We start from the raw sequence: 21,609 nt of genomic DNA on the forward strand, positions 1-21,609 counted from the left end.
GGGGATCTTATTGATAGATACATACAAATCTAACCTAGTAATTTCAAAGATATTTGGGAATTGATCAGAGAGCTAAAAACATTAAGAACAAATCCACAAGAGAGAAACATCTGTATGACATAGCATGTCATACACAGAGCTTCAAGGACCGAGAGAGAGCTGGATAAGCAGTATCCTGATAAGCAAAAGGATTTTCCCCCTTTCCTTCTAATCACCTGCCTCCACCACTGAGCCTAGAAAAGACCTAGAAAAAAAAACAGAAGGTGGAAAAATGAAGAGCAAGAAGATAACATTATTGAAGGCAATGGGGGGAGGGGATGGGAAATTGTTCCCTGTCAACGTTCACTGACTTTTGTCCTTTAATAAACCAGGTTGCACAATTAAAAACAACTTTTTAAACTTTTTACATGTACTTTAAAAAATTTTTTATTGAAGTGTAATTGATTTAAAATGCTAGTTTCAGGTATATAGTAAAGTGATTCAGTTATACATATATATACATATATATTTTGTCTTTTCAGATTCTTTTCTATTATATGTCATTACAAGAAATTGAATGTAGTTCCCCATGCTATACAGTAGGTCCTTGTTGTTTGTTTTATATATATAGTAATGAGTCTGTTCATCCCCAACTCCTATTTTATCCCTCCCCACCCTTTCCCCTTTGGTAACCATAGTTTGTTTTCTATGTCTGTGAGTCTGTAAAACAACTTTTTTAATTAACAGAAGGAGGAAAAGGAGGAGAAAAATGTAAGTATTTTTTCTATGGCAACTTTTCTTTAATATCAAAAAAAGTTATTTGGAGCTAAAAATAAAAAGTGTATTTTCCTCTAGAAAAAAAAAAATCCTGGATTAAAGGTAACATTTTATTTTAGTTTTTTTTTTTTTTTTAACCTTTTCCACTCTCTCTTTCCAGAACTCCTTCTATGGTCTTTTAGTCAATAATTAACAGGTATAGCTGGAGAGTCCAGGGTGTGGTTCCTGACAGAATGCTGAGTTCTTACACCTTGAACTGATATGACCTCCTTGATTCTCCTATCTTTGAAACGAGTGAAATTCTTATCCAAATAATGGGACAGGGCTCCTAATATTCTTACAGACAAAGGAAAAAGTCACTCAAGATCTGCATCTTGTAGAAAATTTTCTTTTTAAAAATGAGATTAGCTTTAAAGCACCCCACCAGGACAGGTTTGGAGAGTGGTCCAATTGCTTCATTTCTAATGTCCTCACTAATATAACGTAAGCTATTCTTCCAAAGCATATTCAAGTATCTAAATTAGATTTAGTAGTGGAATCTATGAGTTCTGACCGCAGTCCTCAATTTCACATATCAGAAATCCAAACCTACAAATCTGATTATCTTAGGTCTGGGTTGTATATTCGATAAATGTGTTTAATTGCTTTTTGAATTCTGTCATTTACCCCAGGATATATATTTGCATGAAGAGTTAGCACTATGAAAAATGATTCTCTGCATTTACACTTCTCACCACTAGGTGAAGCTACCGCTGTTTCACTCTCTGGAGAATTTGTTTGGCTACCAGGCGACACTGATGTGGAATTTACATTTTTTAGGATTACTCAAAGTTTCTTTGCTCTTGAGAGAAAGGTGACCCATCTATATTTTTCTAATTTCAAGGAAGTTCAGAAAGCTAAGTATTGAAGTGCACATAATGGCCTTAACACTGTAACCTATGACTTCTCTAGTTGATAACTGTTTATTTAAAAAGATATACTCATTACTCACTACTCTACCCTAACTAGTTTTATACCAAATATTGACTTCAGGGAGGTATAAACAAAGGACACCAGTGGAAAGAGGAAGCCTCTATTTCCCCTAAGATAAAAACATAGAATTAGCGTAAGAGAATTTCAAAAGTATAACCTTGAGCCCACTCACTTCCACTCAGTTTACAGATTTACTGGAGGGTAACAGGTAGATCAAAATTTTTCATAAAAGAACATTGCAGGAGCAACAATCCAGCTGGGAGAATGAGCTGGGGCTTGTTAGTAGCTGTATCTGCATAAAAAGAACATGGTCAGATGATTCTCTGGATAGTTCAGTGAGGAACTGAAGGAGGAGATGAGTGCTAGGTTAGGAAAGACTAAGCATGAGTGGGATGAAAACTACTCAATCTTCTGACCATCAACTTTGTGGAGCTACTGTAAGGTGATCAGACACCTAGTGGGATTAAAACAGTTCTGGTAAATGAGGATGGTGTTCAGGCAAAAGGTCTACTAAGGCACCTTCTATGGCTTAGGGAAGTCTGTAGGGGGCTGGGGCAGGGGCAGGGGGGAGGGTGCTTCCACTTGCAATAACAGCACAATATGTAATTGGACCAACCTCTCCTCACTGAAGACCACCATAAACACTGATAAACATGAAAACATCTTTATTTTTTTTAGGAAGTAGAGTGCATAATTTTTTTGGAAAACATCTTTTTTAAAGCACCAAAGGCTAAGGATTACCGAGCCAAGATTCAAAGGAGAATGGAAACCCAAGAGGCATTTAAGGATACTTTTTGCACCAGGGGTGTATGCAGGTTTGGAAAAAAGAAACTGAGAAGTTGAGCTAAGCTTTTGACAGCCTCATAGAACCAAGGGAGACAAATCTGAGTCCAAGACCCACTGAGCGTAATAAAAAAAAAAAAAAAAAAAAAAAAAAAAAAAAAAAAAAACAACAGAAAAACAGTCCCTGACACCCAAGAGCTGACCTCTGGCACTCACAGAGGCCTTGGTGTTATGTTGAACATAATTTCATAGAACATCACCGTCAGACAAGACCACTCTGTGACTATGATGAAGACAAAAACAAGATGACTCCACAATCATGCCTGAACTCAGGCAAAACACGAACACTATCACTATCATAGCCACAAAAATGGCCAAACACCTCCTTATCCTGACTAGTATGGGTGACAGCTGTTTCTTTACCAATTACAGTCCTAGCCTAGGTCTGCTCTTGCCTCCTTGTTAACATAATCATTGAATTACCCCCACCTGCTGAGAACATCTAACCCACAACAAAGCTCTGCTTCATAGGCCCTCCCTCAAATCACCTAACATCCTACAATAAGAACTTCTAACACCTTCCTCCTGAGGGATCCCGTAGTTCCCCGCAGTGTGCATTATCCTTTGCCGCAATGAGTAAAAAACAAAAACAAAAACAAAAACAAAAAACTTATTTTTAAAAAAAAATCAGTACTCTTTTTTTTTTACCTAGTTGGGTGGTGGATTTTACTGCTCTAACATTCTTTAGTTTTGTGCTGGGACACAGTTAAGTTACTTGGAAACAGTTCAATCCTTTTGGACCTTGCCTATGAGATTTGTTCATGGGACTGAAGCAGTGCTTTATCTAGGGCTAATTGCTCCCCACTACTGAGACAAGACCCCCTCTGGGTGTTCTACCTGTGGGCCGGCTCCTCTTGAGGTTCTCCAGGCTGACAGGTGAATGCAGGTCCTCCCTCGGCCCCGCGTCTCTGTGTGGACGCCAGACGCCAGGACCGCCAACCTCTTCGGCCGGTCAGTCACGCTCTGCTCAGGCTCTGGTATTTCCTGCACATGCGCTTGCCTCTCTCGCTCATGCGCATGCCGTTCACGCACATGCGCGTAGCTCACGCACAAGCGCGTGCCGCTCACGCACATGCGCGTACTGTTCGGGGAGCGGCCGCACAGGTGCAGAGAATATTCAAAGGAAGCCCTGAGCCGATCTCCAAAGTGTCCTCTCTCTCTTTCCCCCTCTTTCTTTTCCTCCTCTCTCTCTCTTTCTCCCTTTCTCCCTTCCTCCCTCTTTTCTCTCTTCTTCTCTCTCTGTCTCGTTCTTTGTCTCTCTGCTGGTCTGTCCTCATACAATGAACTCTACTTCCCTTGCTCTCCCAGACTCAGCTGAGCCTCCCGAACCCTAAGGGGCCAGCTTGGCTCTACCTCAGGTCTCCCTCCAGGCACAGCTGCATGGAATCTCTCCAGGCACTAAACTGAAACAATTGAAGCCCTGATGTCATTTGTTTCCTCCTCTTAAGGGATCACTGCCTTCAGTTGCCTGATAGCCCTTGTCTTGCAAACTGTCTTTTGTCCATTTTTTTTTCCTGGGTTTGGGGGCAGAGAGGGAGACAGAGTAGGGTGGAGGGTGCTGTTTCAAGTGGAAGGATAAATCCCAATCCCTACTCTATCTTGGCCAGAGTGGAAGTTCTTACAGGCTTTTACGTTGTCTTCAAGTAATGGGAAGCCAAGCAATACTGATTTAGTTTAATCCGTTGGTTTTATCAGTTGGAAGCATAAAAATTTCCTTTCAAGATAAAGTATTTAACAAGCTCAGAATCACTCTAGTTTATTTTGCAACTGTTTCTTGTTTGAAAATGTAAATCATCAGTTATTTAGGTAACCTTCAATTGGAAAATGACAGAAGCACCAGTATTTTTCATTTGGCTATTAAATAAAAATTTTCAGTGTGGATAGTTACCGTTTGGCACACCTGGATTGTTGGTTCCAGGAGCACCATAGATACCAAGATCCTCGGATGCTCAAGTCCCTTCTACGAAATGGCCTAGTGCAATGACTGCAGTCGCCCTCCATACCTGCAGGCTTTGCATCTGCTTATTTACCCAACTGTAGATCATTTGTTGTCCAAAGTCAGGTTTGTTTAATTTGTGTTCTACTTCAACAATGTAAAAATCTTTATTGTTGCAATCTTTGGTTTTTATTTTTAGTAAGTTTTGTGGGATGTTTGTTAAAGCTATCAATTTTTGGAAAACGATCTTTCTGTCAGTTACTGACTTAAAATTCTGACATTACAGTTTTTTAATTTTCTGCTGAAAGTGAATGAATTTTTTAAAAGCTATAGAATGCATTTACTAGGTGAATTCCACTGCCCTCCCCCCCCCCATGTTTTGCGTAGGCCCTTGGACTTCGTACTATCAGAAACTTTCTTTTTAATAAAAAATTTTAAAACCATGTTATAGATTCTGCCTCCATTTTATTTGCAATTGTACAGAGACATAGCAATAATTCTGTGAGGTACTTTCAACAGAGTTGTAGAGATCCTTTTGAAAAGAAGTGAGAGGTAGAGAAGAGGAAGTGGTTTTTAAGACTGTAAGTTGGCTGGTATTCAGCGTGATTGCATCGAGCTCCGACCAGGCCAAGCTGTGCTTATATTCAGGGGAGGAAATTCAACAGCGTAAAGGGAGGAGGAGATTCAGGGACATTTCCTTTGTCAGGAGGACATTTATCATTTCATTTAGCCTGAACTCTCCCACCTGCCATACAGGCAGCACCAGGAGGTAATTTTTAAGGCATGTGAGTGCCAGAGTGTCCAGGTAGCTTCACTTGCTCATTTTTCAGCTTGCAGCCCTTTAGAAGGGACGATCTGGAAACGGGTCTAAGGTGGAAGCTGAATATGGCTGAAGGTAATAACAAAAGTAAATTAAAATTTGATGATAATGGAGGACCTGGAATAAACTTTGCATAGTACCCATAAGAATTCAAAAATATATAGAAACATGGAGGTATTTATTACATCTCATTTGTCTCAAGAGTAGCTCTTTATTACAACCTACCATAATCACTAATTATTGTTATTAAGGTAACTGATGCATGTCGACAACTTTAAAGTTTACAGAACATTTATAATCTTTTCCACGTATTATCTCAAATGATTCTGAGATAGACAGTAATCCCGTGTAATAATTAAGGAAGGAATTATTGCCTCTAATATGGAAATGAGGAAGTGACTTATTTTCAGAAGATGACTTTAAGTCAATTTCTGTTGATTCTAGATCCAGTTTGTAATAAAAAAAAAAAACTTAGGCCACTAAGATTTAAATCTGTTGAGTACACCCTACGGTATAGAAACACATGTAATATACAGGTAATGAATTAGTAAAAAAAAAAATCTTCGAATATTTTGAAAAAAAAAGTGTCTCCAAAACAAATGTTGGTGAGGATGTGGAGAAAAGGGAACCCTTGAACACTGTTGGTGGGAATGTAATGGTAGTGTAGTCACTGTGGAAAACAGTATGGAGGTTTCTCAAAGGACTAAAAATAGAATTACCATATGATTCAGCAATTCCACTTCTGGGTATATATCCATAAAAAAACAAAAACAAAAAACAAAAACTAATTTGAAACAGTACATGCACCCCAATGTTCATTGCAGCACTATTTATAATAACCAAGATATGGAAGCAACCTAGGCGTCCATCAACAGATGAATAAAGATGTGGTATATATATAACAAACTAGTGACTATAGCAAAAAAGAAGCAGTCTCACAGATACAGAGAACAAACTAGTGGTTACCAGTGGGGAGCAGGGGAGGGGCAACATAGGGTTAGAGGAGGGTAAGCATGGGGGAGTGAGAGGTACAAACTACTGGGTGTAAGACAGGCTCAGGGATGTATTGTACAGCACGGGAAATAGAGCCAATTTTTTTTTAAATGATGGTAAATGGATTATAACCTTTAAAAGGTGTATAAAAAAAAGAAAAATAAGTGTTTCAACTCTGGAAAATTCACAGTAACTCATTCATTCTCACCGTTTGTTGAGGGCCTATGGGGTGGGCAACACTGAGAGGTGCTGGAGAGACATGGAGGTGTAGTGTTTGACCCCTAGCCTTCAGGAGTTCATAATTAAGGAAGATTACAAAGCACAGATATATTAGCGTAAGGTAAGGGTCAAGAGAACTGACTAAACAAGCACCTACAGTTGGGGACCGGGAAGGAAGCATGTGTCATTTCTAAGGTGGCTTCCTGTAGGAGGCCTTTGCCTTGCAATAAGTAAGTTTACACAAGGGACACTGTGAGACAGGTATTGCACAGCACACAGAGTGACAGCCTCAGTGAAGATGAGGATACGTGGGGCTCATCCAGAAATGGAAAATTCCCTAGTTTGCCTGAAACATGGAGCAAGTATAGGGTGATCTGAAAAGAAAAAAAGAAAAACAAAAAGCACTGAAAATGCATTCACCCATTCAGCAGATACTTATTGATGGTCTCTTATATGCCAGTATCTGCTCTAGACTCTCGGCATTTGGAGGTGAGCAAAGCAGACAAATTCCCTGCCTGCAAGGAGCTTATGTTCTAATGGGGAGACTGATAAGTGAATCAATATGCAGTGAGCCATCAGGAATAGATAAATGCTAAGAAAAAAAAAAAAGCAGGCTAAGAGGATAGACACTGGGCGGTGGCAGGGTGGATTGAGGAGTGCTGCTGGTTTAGGTAGAGCCAATAAGGAGAGTCTGAGCAAGAGACAGATCAGCAGGGCAGGATGACGTGACATGAACATTCTCTAAGCAACAAGCATCCCAAAGCTTATTCTATCAGGAGATCAAAAGCTGAGAAATAGTTTTAAATAATAATCTATGAAGTGACCTGGACCCTACTCAGCTTCCTCTTCTAGGACACTTTGCTCAGTCTGATTGCCCCATTTCTTCATTCTCTGTCATCACTTCTATTCTTACGGGCGGGGGAGAGCTCTGAGAGCACACAGACACACAACTGGGCCCGGTCTCCTGACCAGTGTCACAGAATTCCCCCAGCTTCCTGTACCTCCCTCACCCCTTCCCTTCCTGCTGCACAATTAGATTCCAAGATGTGGCCCACGGTGCCTCCTCTTTTTTTGTCCCCTCTTCCCCAGTCACCTGTGTTGAGGTACCCTCTAACTGCACAAAATGCCACTGTGAGGGACTCCATCCAGGCCTGTGCCTCTGGCCCCAGGTATAGGCTACCTCCTTGTTTTTGCACCTTCTACTTTACCCAGGTTAAACTGATAAAATACAGAAAGAGAAAAGAAGTGGAGGCTTGAGAGCTAACTAGGATTTAATCATGGTAGCGTTTGAAGGTTAACGGAAGCACAGGTTAGAAACAGAAATGCAGAGCAGGACAAGGCATGCATGCAAGGGTATGAAGGGGGCCTGTGGGATGATGAGAGCCAAGCTTATTATATTTCACTAGAGAATAAAACCTGTGTGAGTGCATGGCCCTTCAGTGCACTAGGATCTAAACGAAACAACCAGCCAGGCTTTGAAAGAGTTCTTGGGGCCCCTAGGCTGTATGTGGTCTCCACACGGGGAACTGCCTCCCTGTGTAGACAGGGGGAAACCATAGAAAGGTTTTTGAGCAGGGGGATGGCACTGCTCAAATCAAGCAGTGGTTGAAAGAATTAATCTGCTGCCTGGTGTCATACAATTGGACTGCAAGTGAGAGGAGGGAAGGGGGCAGGGCACAACCACTAAAGGAATGACCCAGCAATTGAGGACAGGACAAACTGGTTAGAACCAAGATGGCAGAAGATTCAATTTCCAGTAGACCTTGAGCCTCATGGGACGCCCACAGGTGCCATGACAGTTCCTAGGCTGACATAAAAGGTCAAAAAGTGGGCAGGGGGTCCCAATTCCTGGAAATCCCTGCCCCTTCCCCAAAGTAGTTAAAATAATAATCCTCCTATTTGTTAGCATATGAAATTACCAGGCCCATAAAACCTAACAACTCTGTACCTCGTGGTTGCTCTCCCTCTCTTCCCTTTTGAGACGATCTGCACTCTGTCTATGGCATGTGTATCTACTTTTCTTCTAAACTATATACCTCCACACTTCTCAGTCTCTCTCCCCCTCATCTTTCTGAGATGGCCCACATCCTGCCTATGGACTATGTATCTTCTAAGAAGTTTTCCCTTCTGAGTGAGAGGGACCCTACTCTGTCTATCGAGCGTGTATCCCTGTAAATGAGCTTACTTTCACTTTACCATGCCTTGCTCTTGAATTCTTTCCTGCACGAGGCAAGAACCTATTCTCCGACAACACAAGGACATGTCTTGAGAAGGCAGCAAGACTTGTTTGAAGGCCATTGTGAGGAGTGATGAGGATAGGAACTCTTTAATGACTGGAAAAAAATTTTTTTAAGTTGGATAAAAAGAAATAAAAAAGGAAGAATCAACAGGTCTTAGTAACAAACTGAATGGTTCAGAATCAAAACAGTGATATGGTCCAATCATAGATAATGGAGGAAGGCTAGAAGCAGATGAAGTTAAAGCAAAAGGCACTGATCTGAGGAAAGAGGACATTATTCGAGTTGTTAGCAGAACATCCATGTAAAGACAGTCTATCAAACTGTTGGAATTGCAGCAGCAGAAACCTGGAAGGAGAAATCAAGAGAAGTGTGGGACAAGTGAGGGTACGTGAGAGATCTCAGCACTCGAACATATTCTCCAAAAGAAAGAGTAGAGAGAGAAAAGAGCAGAGAGAAGAGAGCAGAGATTTTATCTTTGTGGGAGACCGATGTCCAGGGTGATGAGGAATAGGAGGGCAGATAAAGAGAGATGGAGAGATGAAGGTGGGGAACAGCCCCTATATGCTCAGAAGGCAAGATGGTACAGACAGAAAAGCCAGGGATAATCACCTCTGTTAAAGGCCATGGAAGCTGCTGGGAGTTACCTTTTCCAGGTGGACAGACAGAGATCAGATTTCATGGTAATAGGGACACAGCACACTGAGGAATTCAAGATCACATCTTAAAATAACTTAGCATTAAAACAAACAAAACAAAACAAAACAAAACAAAACAAAACAACAACAACAACAACAACAACAACAACACCTAGGTTCTGAAGGCTTTACACCAGGGGATGGGGAAGATAAAACAGCAGGAGCGGCAGCCACAGAGATGCCGGAGTCCTACCCGGCTTGCCATGGTGTGACTTTTACTATGAAGCTGCTTGTTACTGTTGGTTATGCAAAATTCTGAATCTTACAGGAATAGAAAGTGAAAGCAAAAATAAATTCCCCTCCATTCAAATCTGCAACAGCGTGGATTAAGGTAACACATCAAAATTTTTCTTGAATTTGTCTTAAAATCATTATTTTTTAGCGAGAATAATGACCTGAACTGAAGGTATGAAACTTCTGTACTGAGGATCTCTTGCAATCTACAGTGAGAGTCTGAGGAAACAGGATGAATCTGCTGTTACTGTGTTGGAAATTATGTGCAGTTAAGCATAGGATTTGATCTAAGAATCTTTCTGTTTAACTGATTCAGTCTCTTTTGAAGGTCTCTTAGCTTTTCTCAATTGTTTGTTGTAGTTCTCGTGTCTTCAACCCCCAGATATTTTGTTCAATGCAATAACGTGCAGTATGAGGGAAAATCCACTAGACCAAGGGTCAAAGAGCTGTATTTCAGTCCCGATTCGGCTTCAAACTTCCTGTGTGATTTTGGGAGAATCACTCACCTTCAGTTTCTTTATTTGGACACTAAGGACTTGTACTAGCTCCCATTTAAAGTTCTTATCAGTTCTAAAGTTAAAGACCACATGAGTAAATATCAAGGCTTTTCTCTGCATTCTTACAAAAAATACGACTTCCTTTGAGTGTGTCTGCTACAAGTCGGGGCAGAACTACTATATAATTTAGGCCAGAGAATGGAAGATATGATAACTACAATAGTAATTTAATGTTTAACCTTCATTACAAGCTTCCTATTTGAAGTTGCTGTGCTGTGCCAAATTCTTCCCATGAATTATTTGATTTAAGCCTCCCAGTGTGAGGATGGTATAATCATTACACTATTTACTGGTGCTCAAAAAATCAGAAAATTTGCCCAAGATCATTCAGGTACATATGATGGATCTAGTATTGGAATTCAGGCACTTCGTGTCCTAAGCCCAGGACCTAACAAATAAGTAATTTCATTTTTAAGACCATCAGAAATTCAAGCTAGTAGACAAAATATGGTTTTATGTATCAGAGACCTTTGGAACATTGAGATTTGATACTAACACTTTAATGCTTGCCTGAAAAAGAGGGGAAAAGTGTTATTTAATCATTATTTTCTTCTTTTTCTTTGTTTAACAATACTTGTTGATCTGCACTAATATTGCAAATTGGAAAATTGAAGTAATTGTTTGGATTCTTAATTCTGAAGAGGATGTTAATGATAAAAAGGAAAAGGAAAGGAAGCCATTCATGGCTTAAAGTTGAAGCAGAGTGGAGGTAGACAGAGGCAGGTGGCAGGGTGGGTGTCAGAACTGAACAACTAAATTAACCATACACATTGTTTGTCCTTATTTTATATGTTTTATAGTGTTATCCTTCTGATGAGAAGAAATTTTCTTAGTTTTATTTACAGAATTGTCTTAGTTTTATTTATAGAATTTAGCTTGGTTTGTGTTTTCGAAGGTAGCCTGAGATGAAGAAGACCAAAGCACTTTTTAGAAATATTCTCAATTCGAATATTATAAACTCATATTTTATTTTCATGGATTTTGATATATTGGAAGTAAACAGAAGGTAAACACTTAGCTTTATACCAGCAGCTACAGAGAATAAGGCCATTTAGCTGATGTCACATAATGAAAGAAATGAAGTTCAGTGCCATTAATAATAGTAATATCTGGTATCCAAAAAATACTGAGTATTCTTCATGACATATTAAGACAAAATAGAGATACTGGTGCAGTTTACTTTCAGGCGTTCAGGTACACTCATAAAATGATGTAACCAAATGTTAAAAACGTTCAATGTGCAATGAACTTACACACCTCCCTTCTGCTCACTGCACAGGAATGCAGAAGGGATTCCACAGATGCAATTTTAAGGCAGAGTCCTTTCATTCGAGCTCTAAAAATTTTTTATCTATAATAAATAGGATAACTCAATTTCAACCTTATTTTGTGGCTATTTGGCCGGATTTTGATAAGAGAGGAGGTTTTCCCCATTCACATACATCCTTTTGTTTATTCAGGTTTTATTTATAAATTGAAATATTTTTCTCCATGCTATAAATGGTTTTTTTTTTCTTTCTAGGTTAAATCCATTTTTTGAAACGTATTGTTCAGATCCTGTGTAACATAACTGGAGCCAACACAGTGTTTTGGAGAACTCTGAGATTTAGCCTGAATATTAGCTTGTCTTCTAGAGAACAGATTTACTGTTCCATTCTTCTGCAATGGTTAATTCATGCAGAAAACTAAACTGTAATATTTATATAGGATTTTACTGCTCAGCAATCATCCTGCCCCTTATATGTATTTGTTCTCAGTTCTCACAGCCAACTATTGATCAGTTCACAAAGGACCCTGGGGCTTTCCCAGTGGCCACCAATGGGGAACTGTTCCCCTGGCGTGAGCTAAGGCTCCCCACAGTGGTCATTCCCCTCCACTATGATCTTTTCATTCACCCAAATCTCACCTCCCTGGACTTTGTTGCATCTGAGAAGATCGAAGTCTTAGTCCGAGATGCCACCCAATTCATCATCTTACACAGCAACGGTCTTGAAATCATGAATGCCACCCTTCAGTCGGAAGAAGATTTGAGATACAGGAAACCAGGAAAAAAGCTAACTGTTTTGAGTTATCCTGCTCACCAACAAATTGCACTGATGGTTCCAGAGAAACTTAGGGCTGACCTGAGATACTCTGTGGCTATTGACTTCCAGGCCAAGCTAGCTGATGGCTTTGAAGGGTTTTATAAAAGCACTTACAGAACTCTTGGTGGTGAAACAAGGTAAGATGTAGCTCCAGCTGCTTACAGTCTTTTGTGATACTTTCCTTGAGGACGATGTTTCTTTGCCAGGAGTGTGTTTCAGCAATCATTTATGAAAAGCCCAATAAACTGGGAAACTCAGAAGAAGCTCTGCCATTCCTAAAGGAAATTGCAACAAAGATGGAAAGACAGGAGGCAGAGGCATAAATGACTGGAGGGACAATAGCTAGGGGGAAAGGCCAGTATGTGACAAGACTGACATGTTTATCTGCTGGGGGAAAGGATGGTCAGTGCAGAGAGAGCTGAAATAGGGAAGGTTTCTCAAAGGAGCTGAGCCTCGATCTGGGACCAAAAGGAAATGTAAGTGAGATCTGGGTTGAGAGAGAGGAAGTGAGAGTATGCGCGTTGCCCAGGAAACAGCATGACTCAAATGCAGGCGGGAGGAATGAGTCCATTTGGAGAACTGAGAAATAGGGTCTATTCGCTCAACTCATGTTTATTGAGCACATGCTATGTGCCAGGCACTGTCCTAGGCACTGAATGTGTAGTGGTGAGATATGGACTAAGGATTGTCAATAATTTAGCTGAGTGGTCACAGAAGTTCTTGCTGAGGAAGTATATTCAAACTGAGACCTGAATTTTTTTGAAAAGGAGACAATCATGAGGACCTCTAAGGGCACAGTGTTCCCAGGAAAGGTATCAGCAAATGTGAAGTCAGTTAAGGCGAGGGTGATTGAGAGATGAAGGCCAGCATAAGCAAGGGAGAGAAGTAGAGTCAAGAGGGGTCAGACCATGTAGAGACTTACAGCCTCTTGTTTTAGGCTTTTACTCAGGGACCACTGGAAAGTTCTGATGTGATCTATGCTTTAGAAAGATCAAGTGTGTGTTGATGGTACACTATAGAGAAGAAAAAAATATAAGCAGAGCAGTATTTTAGGAGGTCACTGCAATTATTCAGGCAAGCAAGGATGTTAGCTTGGGCCAGGCTGGTGGTGCTGTTTATGCAGTGAAGTGATTGAACTTGGCATTTGTTTTAAAGGGTAAAACAGACTGAATTTGCTGACATATTGGTTATATAAGGCAAGGGAAAGAGAGGGATGCTTCATAGAGTGTATGATTTGGTTGTCCAGAGCCAGGGTCCACCTCAGAGGAAAGAGGAGTCTGGTTTCAGTGCTCTCCTACATTTTATCAGTCGTATTCCGTTGCCAGTTTGAGAAACCTGAATACAATTGCTTTGCCACAAAGAGGTTATGTTTCTCATGCAACAACACATCCAGAAGCAGGGCAGCTCAGGTTTGCTAAGTGCTCACCAGTATTATCTAAGACCCAGGCTCCTTCTAGCTTTCTGCTCAGCCATCCTTGGCATATGGCTTTCCTCCTAATACGAGATGATTTCTGCACTTGTGGGCATCAGGTCCACATTCCAGGCAGGAAAAAGAGGGGAAGTAGAGGAGAGAGAAATACAAAAATAAACATTCCAGCTGAGTCTGACTCCTTTCACCGAGCTTCCCACCCAACGACTTCAACTAGAACGAGTCACGTGCCCACCAAGTTGCAAGAGTCTAGAGGAATGATTCTTTTATCCAGACACATTGCCTTCTTGAACAAACTCAGGATTCCACTGGATGTGAATAAGGAGAATGGATATGGTAGGCGACTTCAGCAGGGCAGTGTCTGCTGCACACCTCCTCTCTTCCCCACCTCAGGGGCTCACCGTCCCCTGGGGGCTCAGCCCCACCCCCACCCCAGCCTCCAGCAGTCCACCTAGGACAGCCCTTCCCCAGCCCAGCTACTCCCCTCCCCTTGGGGACGCTTTCCCTCATTGCAGCTTCAACTCTCACAGGCCTGTTCTCAGGTCCAGCACAGTATTAGATAGGAAACTTATCAACGTCCCACTCAGGTACCATGTGACCAGTGACAGATTTTTTTTTTTTTCATTTTTTTCAAGTGACAAAACCTGCACCTAAAGGAAATACATGTTAAGGATATAATTTTGGGAGACAGGGGATACCCAAGGGGGTGATTTTTTAGAGTAAGAGCTTGGAAAGTAAGTACTTGCCAACATGCCTCCCGTAACTAACTGCAGGCTATTTCTGACTCTTCTTATGATTAATTAGTCAGCTCTCTTCATACTCAGCCACCTAGTAGGTCTTAACATGTAGGATGATTGTCAGGACAACGTCAATGGAATCTTATGATCTCTCTCTTTTACTCAGGCACACAAACACACACACATACAACTTAAAATACAAAAGTAATTCAGTCAACAATAGTTCCTTGAGAAGCAGGAAGTCACTACTTTGCATGCAGCACTAAAAATGAATTGTGTAAGTAGCAAAGACAATCTTCAAGTTTTGGCTTTTCCAATGTTAAGACTTACTATAACCAATATTTCATATTAGTAAAAATGATTCCAGGCACTTGGATTGCTTTACATTTGTAGGACCTGCTACCAAATCCAAGTAGTGAACAAATCATTTAGCTGCCCAGTCTCACTTTACCAGTCTGTATTATAAAAATAGAGTAAACTGAACCAAAATTATCCTGACAGCCCCCCTTTTTCCCTCTCCTGACCCTTTTCACCCTTCATCTGTCCCTTGACCTTTTCTATTCTGCCTTTCTTCCCCAATCAAAATATGCTCTCCAGTTTTGCTTCTTAATTAAAGCTTTCAAGTTCAAAAAAAGTCTGTAATTATACCATTTCAAGCATTATCAAGATGAGGGGAAACAGAGATTCATCAGAGTTTCCATCCACCTGTTATAATCTGAAGGCTGGAGCTGCTTTACTGGCAAGCAGAGAGAGCTGGAAGTGTCTGGGAGCATAGGTTACCCCCAGAAGACCCTTATTCAGTGACAACACAGGAATATGGAAGCCCAGCACCTTGCCTCCAGTGGAGGAGAACTTGAAGGTGTGGTTTCTATTCCAGAGCTCCCCAGGAATGAGGCGGAAGCTGGGACCTGGCCTGATTTCTTCCTCTCTCCTGTTCTGCTTCCCTTCCTGCCTTACCTAGTTCTCTTGGCAGCATGTTAATAAATCCAGGTCTACTTGCTGGGAACACAACCTGAGACATCACTCATCTCACAAGTATTCAGATGTCTGACTGAGGCCCGTTTAGAGATGATACTAACTCCTAGTCAATTCTGAAGTCAAATTGGGTATGCCTGTCTCAGCAACTTACTAGCTCAGGATCCTGGAAAGGTCACTCAGATTCTCTGAGCCTCAGTATCCTTACCTGCCATGAGTATGAAGGTGACCAGGTGGATAGAGTACCCAGCACTGTGCATTATTCATGACAGCAGCTACTAAGCAAAATTTTACCCTCATTTTCTTTGAAAATCATGTCTGGATTCACTATGATTATAGTTGGAGAAATCAAACATATCCCCTCCAGGTTTGATCAGCTGTGTTCTAAAGGTACAAATGCATTTCTGTCTTTGGTTTCACTTGTGTATCCTGGCTGGGGTGTGCTTCTTTCTTAGAACAATTGCAGTAACGGATTTTGAGCCAACCGAGGCACGAATGGCTTTCCCTTGCTTTGATGAACCATTGTTCAAAGCCAACTTTTCAATCAAGATAAGAAGAGAGAGCAGACACATTGCCCTATCCAACATGCCAAAGGTATTGCCCCTTTCAGAAACTTTGGGGAATTGTTCTCAAGATGAACCTTGTTCTTTGTTGTGCTGTGTTTTAATATTTCCTTTGTTTTTAGGACTTAAGTCATTAATTTGTTTTTCATCTATCTACATATACATAATCACCCAAATTCATCTAGATTTTAACATCATTCTGTTTGGGCACTGTAACACAAGAAGCTTTTTTTTTTTTTAAACATAGTGATTTCTATTTTACTTGTGTTCATATAGAAACAATGTTCTTTTAAATCAGTATTACTTGGCCAGTGATGAAATTCAGAATAACCCAGAGCAGCACTTCTCAGATTTTAATGTTGAGATGAATCATCTGAGGATCTTGTTAAAATTCAGATTCTGATTCAGCTGGTCTTGGGGTGAGGCTCAAAATTCTGCCTTTTTAACAAGCTCGCAGGTGATGCCACTGCTGCTGGTCCAGGGACCACATCTAGAGTGGTAAGGATCTAGAGAACCCTGCCCGGGCCCCACCCTGGAAATTCTGATTCAGGAGTCTGTGACAGAACACAGAAATCTTTTTTTTTTTTAAGTTTCATGAGTAGTTCTTAAAATTATTTATGAAAATTATTTATCATGGTTACAAAATTTTTCATTGAAAGAGACATTTGAACACTTTCATTTGGCTCATGTTTGTACTCAAGTTGCAGAGACTCTGAATGACAGCAGACCCTGAGCCTCATTTGATATTTCCTCACTCACCAAGTGCTTGCCTTTTGTGCTGTTGTACGCAGTGTGAAATATTTCCCCATTGCTGCTTAGAAAGTAGGGTAAAAATAGAGCCCCCTTACCGTGCTTCAGCGGGATGAGCAGCCCAGACAGCAGCCAGGTCATCGGGTCATCATCAGCCTGCCGGTGGCCCCACTCCATTTTCCTCTCTGCATTCCACAGTGACTGTCCTCTGTGGATGGAGTGGGAAATGAGTCCCAAGCTAGAGACTGATTTCAAGCCCCAGATTTCTGTTTAACGCTGGAAAAGTCTTTGCACTGAAATACTGGAAAGCCGATGAAGGGGAAAAGTGACACACTCCCCTGACACAATCGTGCAGTTTTTCCATGATCATCCAGAGAGCAGTGTAATGAGCCTACTCATTTTCAGGTGAAAAGGGTCTACTACCTGAGCTCTAAGTCTTCTTTCTAACTGACTGTTCATTTAAGAGCAGTTCAGGCTCTTTCCTGGCAGCTTTTTACTAATACAGTTTTTCACATGAGTAATCATGGAGGGTAAAGGAAAAACACAGTTAGTAATGCCTTTTAATTAAAATGTGATCCAAACCTAAATTGTCATTTCATTATATTAGAATCTCAATTTTCTATCTTTAGAAACTCCCAGTAACTTCTTGTATTTAGGAAAAATAGGCGAAAACTTTGAAAATATTTTATATAGTCCTTAAACTTTGCATTGCCTCAGTTGACGGGGCTGGTTCTCTGAATCATGCCTTTTTCAGCAAATATTGGCTTAACTTTCCACTTTTCATTGACTTGCCCAACCCAGGCTTTCATGGTTGGCAAAAAAAAAGGAGAACTGAAGTAATGCTATAATCATACTCTTTGGATAACAGATGCAGCTCTTAAGGTGAGTTATGGACTGTTGAGAAGAAGCAACACGTCCTAAGTTCTCGATTTGCTCAGTTACAAATCTAAGAATATAAGTTAAGAATACAAAGAAGTGTGATGATCAGCCAAGCGCTAGTAGAGGCAACATATCTTTTGGGCTTCTCTTTGTCTCCCTCCTTAAGGGAACACACACCTGCTGATGAACCTTGCTCTGCAAGTAGAATCCTGCCAAACTTGAGGAAAGCTAAATTCTTGTCCAGCAACAAGTGTTTTATACTTGGAGCTTACATCACCTTCCTGGAAGAACTTACACCAACACCCCCATACACTTCCATTTAAGGCAGTGTTAATCCACACGGGTCACTCCGGGTTCCTGAACAAAATTCAGCCTCCATGAACCACACCTTCATCTGGGGGGAGGGGTGAAATCAGAGGGCATGCTCACCTGTCTCCTAACCATCTCTGCCACCAGCTGTCCAGCATCACAGACTCTTGCTTCCCCAGAGTCCCACAGTCTTTGCTTTTCCTCCCCCACCTCCATCTACTCACTTGACTAAATGTTTCTGCTGCTGAATTTGGTCAGAAGACTACAATCCCAGTGCCTCCTTCCTGGCTCACACCATAACCCTCTCTTCTGCTAGGAGTGTGTACTCATAGAGCTCTGGTTGAATCAGGCTCCTAAAAAAGGAGATTGTTGTTGTGCAAAATTAACTAGCTGAATAGGGGTAAAATTTACAGCCCTATGTATGCTGCTACCTTTCCTAGAGTGTTTGTCAGTGTCTCCTGCTGTATTGGAACTTAGGAATTGAGTTTTTGATAGAATTAATTCTGTAGAATCAAATTCTATAGAATTTAATAGTACAAACTTCTTTGCCGTAGGCTGGGCCGTTTACGATAATACTTCAAGCCATTTTTTCCTCGCCAAAGCAAACTGCAATCTTATCCAAACACATAAAATATGCTTGGTAATCCCTGGTTAGCACTGCCATAAACCTGACACCTTAAAAGGAGGTTGGGGAGGGTGGGAAACAAGCCAGTCTCAGAGTCATTACCAATTTGAAGAAAGTGGTGTTTTCAGATTACTGGGTATGTATCCATTCAGAATTCAGGGGCATCGTACCATGGTGGAGACCAGCTCTGGGACAAGCTATCCAGAGCAAATGAAGATGGAATTTGGTAATTACTAAGTGAATTTGATGGATGCAGCTGACCAGTCTGTAGGCTTAAAACTTTCTACTTCCTCAGTAGATAGGCAGAAGCTTAAATTACTAATGACCTCCTTGGCCTGACTGCTTTCATTGCTGAATCAATGAAGCAAAGATAAAATAAGACTATGACTCAGGCTGTCACACAGCGAGTGAATGAGCAATGTCTTTGGAGTCACACGGTCACATCCACATCCTGGTCCTGACGTAGAACTGGCCATATGATCTTGGGCAATTCAGTTAACATTTCTGAGACTCTGTTTCCTCACCTGTGAAGTAACACCTACCTCACACACAAATAATAGAAGGATAACGCAAAGCATCCAGCACAGTTTTGCTTCCCATTTACTTCTGCAACAGAGATTTCTTTATCATATAATAAACAAAAGGAAAGGGACCATTCTCTGGCATTTTTGCTTAGAAGTTCAAATCTTGAATTTACACCATTGTTGGAGACTATTGCCTTTCGAGAAAACAGAAGCATCTAAGTTGTTTTTATGCTTTCAAGCAACAAAGTAGGCATCATTTTGAGATCCCAAAAGTAGTTGGTTGTGTCTTTGAGGAAGTCCAGAGATAAAAGAAATAAAGGGAGGTGAAGCCACAGAATGTTCTGAGAGGCCACTGATCTCCTATAAAGGCATCAAGTGACTTTGGAACATCAGGCTTTCCTCTAACTTACGTGACTTACATCATAGGCAGTTCTTGTAAAATATTCCAGTTTTCAAATCCTACTTCTTTCCATTCCTGTAGATCAAGACAGTTGAAGTTGACGGCGGCCTCCTGGAAGATCATTTTGGAACTACTGTAAAAATGAGTACGTACCTCGTAGCCTACATAGTCTGTGATTTCAACTCTGTGAGTGGCACAGCCTCATCAGGGGTCAAGGTGAGTCTGAGTTCGAGTTTCACACACAGTGCAGTGAGGGCAATGAGCTTTTCTTTATCTTAAGGGTTTTTTTTTCTTATTATCAAAGTACCATGCTTATTTACAAAAATAGAGATAGGTAAAAAATAAAATAAGTTATCCACAATCCCATCACCGCAATACAATTACTGATAATATTTGCCTAAGCCTTCCAAATATTTTCTGTAAGTCTGTCAGTACAAAAGGATGTGTATAGTAACAGTATATACTGTATAATAGGAGGGTAACACAGAGCATCCAGCACAGCTTTGCTTCCCATCTCCTTTTATACTTTTTACAAAATAATGTATGACTATTTTAACTCATTTTCACCATAATGTGCCATAAAAATTAAATGCCATTAAATATTTTTCTATAATATGATATTAATAATTGTGTAGTACTCTGACACATAGAGATATCATAAAGATTTTTATATTAGCATTTATTTTAATCAGCATCTTAGGCATTTACATTGTTTCCAATTGTTTTCTGTAACTTTTTTCCCTCAGTGAAAGGTCTTCATAATTTTTAGAGTGTTCATTGCTTGCAAAAATTTACAATACCCAATAATTATCTTATAAAGTTTTGCAAATATCAATGAGGCGTGAAAAATAAAAAAGAACTCTTTACCCTGAGGAACCAAATTATGCACCAAAAAACATATTCAAAGAGCCATAAAATAATGCTTCTGAAAAATAGCTAAAAATTACAATTTGCATATATATTATACCTACGGCTATGAAGATATGTATTATCAGCAGTCTGTCTACATACATCTCTGCACATAGATATGTCTGTGCAGAGATACAGATGTGTGAGAGGTCAGATGGCACTTTACCTCAGAGAACAGGGTCCTGTCAGCTTCCTTGGATTCACATCACAGCTCTGCAATTTTCTACATGGGTGGCTTGGGACAAGTTACTTAATCTCCATGTGTTTCCATTGCTTCACCTCTAAAATGAAGATAATAGCCTCTACTTCATAAGGTGGTTGAGAAAATTAAAGTAGATTTTACACGTATGCATTTAGCACAGTGCCTGGTAAGCCACTGTGATCATTAATGTGTCCGTCCTATGAGATTTCTGAGGGACTTCAGTTAATTCAGAGCACGAAAGCAGATTATGAAATGAAAGTAGCACTGTACTTAAAACCCATGAAAATTGGAATCTAATTGTATTTTTCCACTTAATGGCCAGTTACTTTGGGGGAGTCAGTGAACATATTTGAGCCTTTTTGAGTTTAAAGTAAACATGCTGGGGTTAGGGGATGGTTCCAATAAATTCATGAAGATTTTCCTACCTCATAAAATTATGTTTTATTTGAATGGTGTTGGTGGTCATAATTTTGAGAGGCTAATTCTTAAGTGCCAGAGTACATGATAGTGATGAGCTGAAGCGGGCTCTCATGATACAGTGGGTTAATACAGCTTGAAATGTACAGATTAGCACCTAGGGAATGCATTATAACAGAAAATACAGGAGGTTGTTTATAATTTTCAAGATTGACTGACTTTTGCCTTAAAACTTAAGAGAACATCTTATTGCCTATTGACAACATGTTTTGTGATATCTCAATCATTTCTTGAAAAATGCAGTCTACTTTCTTTGGGTGAGGGTTGTTAGGAGTGGAATTGTGCCAAGGAGCTGGCATTCAAAGACCACTTCTTCTGATCACCACTTCCCAGGTGTCTGTCTATGCATCCCCAGACAAATGGAGTCAAACGCATTATGCTTTGGAAGCATCACTGAAGCTGCTTGATTTTTATGAAAAGTACTTTGACATCCAATATCCACTCCCCAAACTGGGTAGGTTCAAATTCCACGTCATTGTCT

The 21,609-nt window shown here is 40.4% G+C and overlaps 1 protein-coding gene across 2 annotated transcripts in view; it reads left to right on the forward strand.

Moving 5' to 3' along the window:
* Positions 1 to 9,723: 9,723 nt before the first annotated feature.
* Positions 9,724 to 21,609, forward strand: part of ERAP2 (endoplasmic reticulum aminopeptidase 2) — a 37,270-nt gene continuing 25,384 nt past the window's right edge. For both annotated transcript variants that reach the window (XM_010949540.3, XM_045512516.2), the window contains exons 1-5: positions 9,724 to 9,805; positions 11,788 to 12,486; positions 15,946 to 16,084; positions 19,622 to 19,756; positions 21,462 to 21,582. In XM_010949540.3, coding sequence (XP_010947842.2) covers positions 11,930 to 12,486; positions 15,946 to 16,084; positions 19,622 to 19,756; positions 21,462 to 21,582 — 952 coding nt within the window. In that variant the 5' untranslated portion in view covers positions 9,724 to 9,805; positions 11,788 to 11,929. The remainder of the gene's footprint in view (positions 9,806 to 11,787; positions 12,487 to 15,945; positions 16,085 to 19,621; positions 19,757 to 21,461; positions 21,583 to 21,609) is intronic.

The sequence above is a fragment of the Camelus bactrianus genome, chromosome 3 (genome assembly GCF_048773025.1).
Source record: "Camelus bactrianus isolate YW-2024 breed Bactrian camel chromosome 3, ASM4877302v1, whole genome shotgun sequence".
Taxonomy (NCBI): Eukaryota; Metazoa; Chordata; class Mammalia; order Artiodactyla; family Camelidae; genus Camelus; species Camelus bactrianus.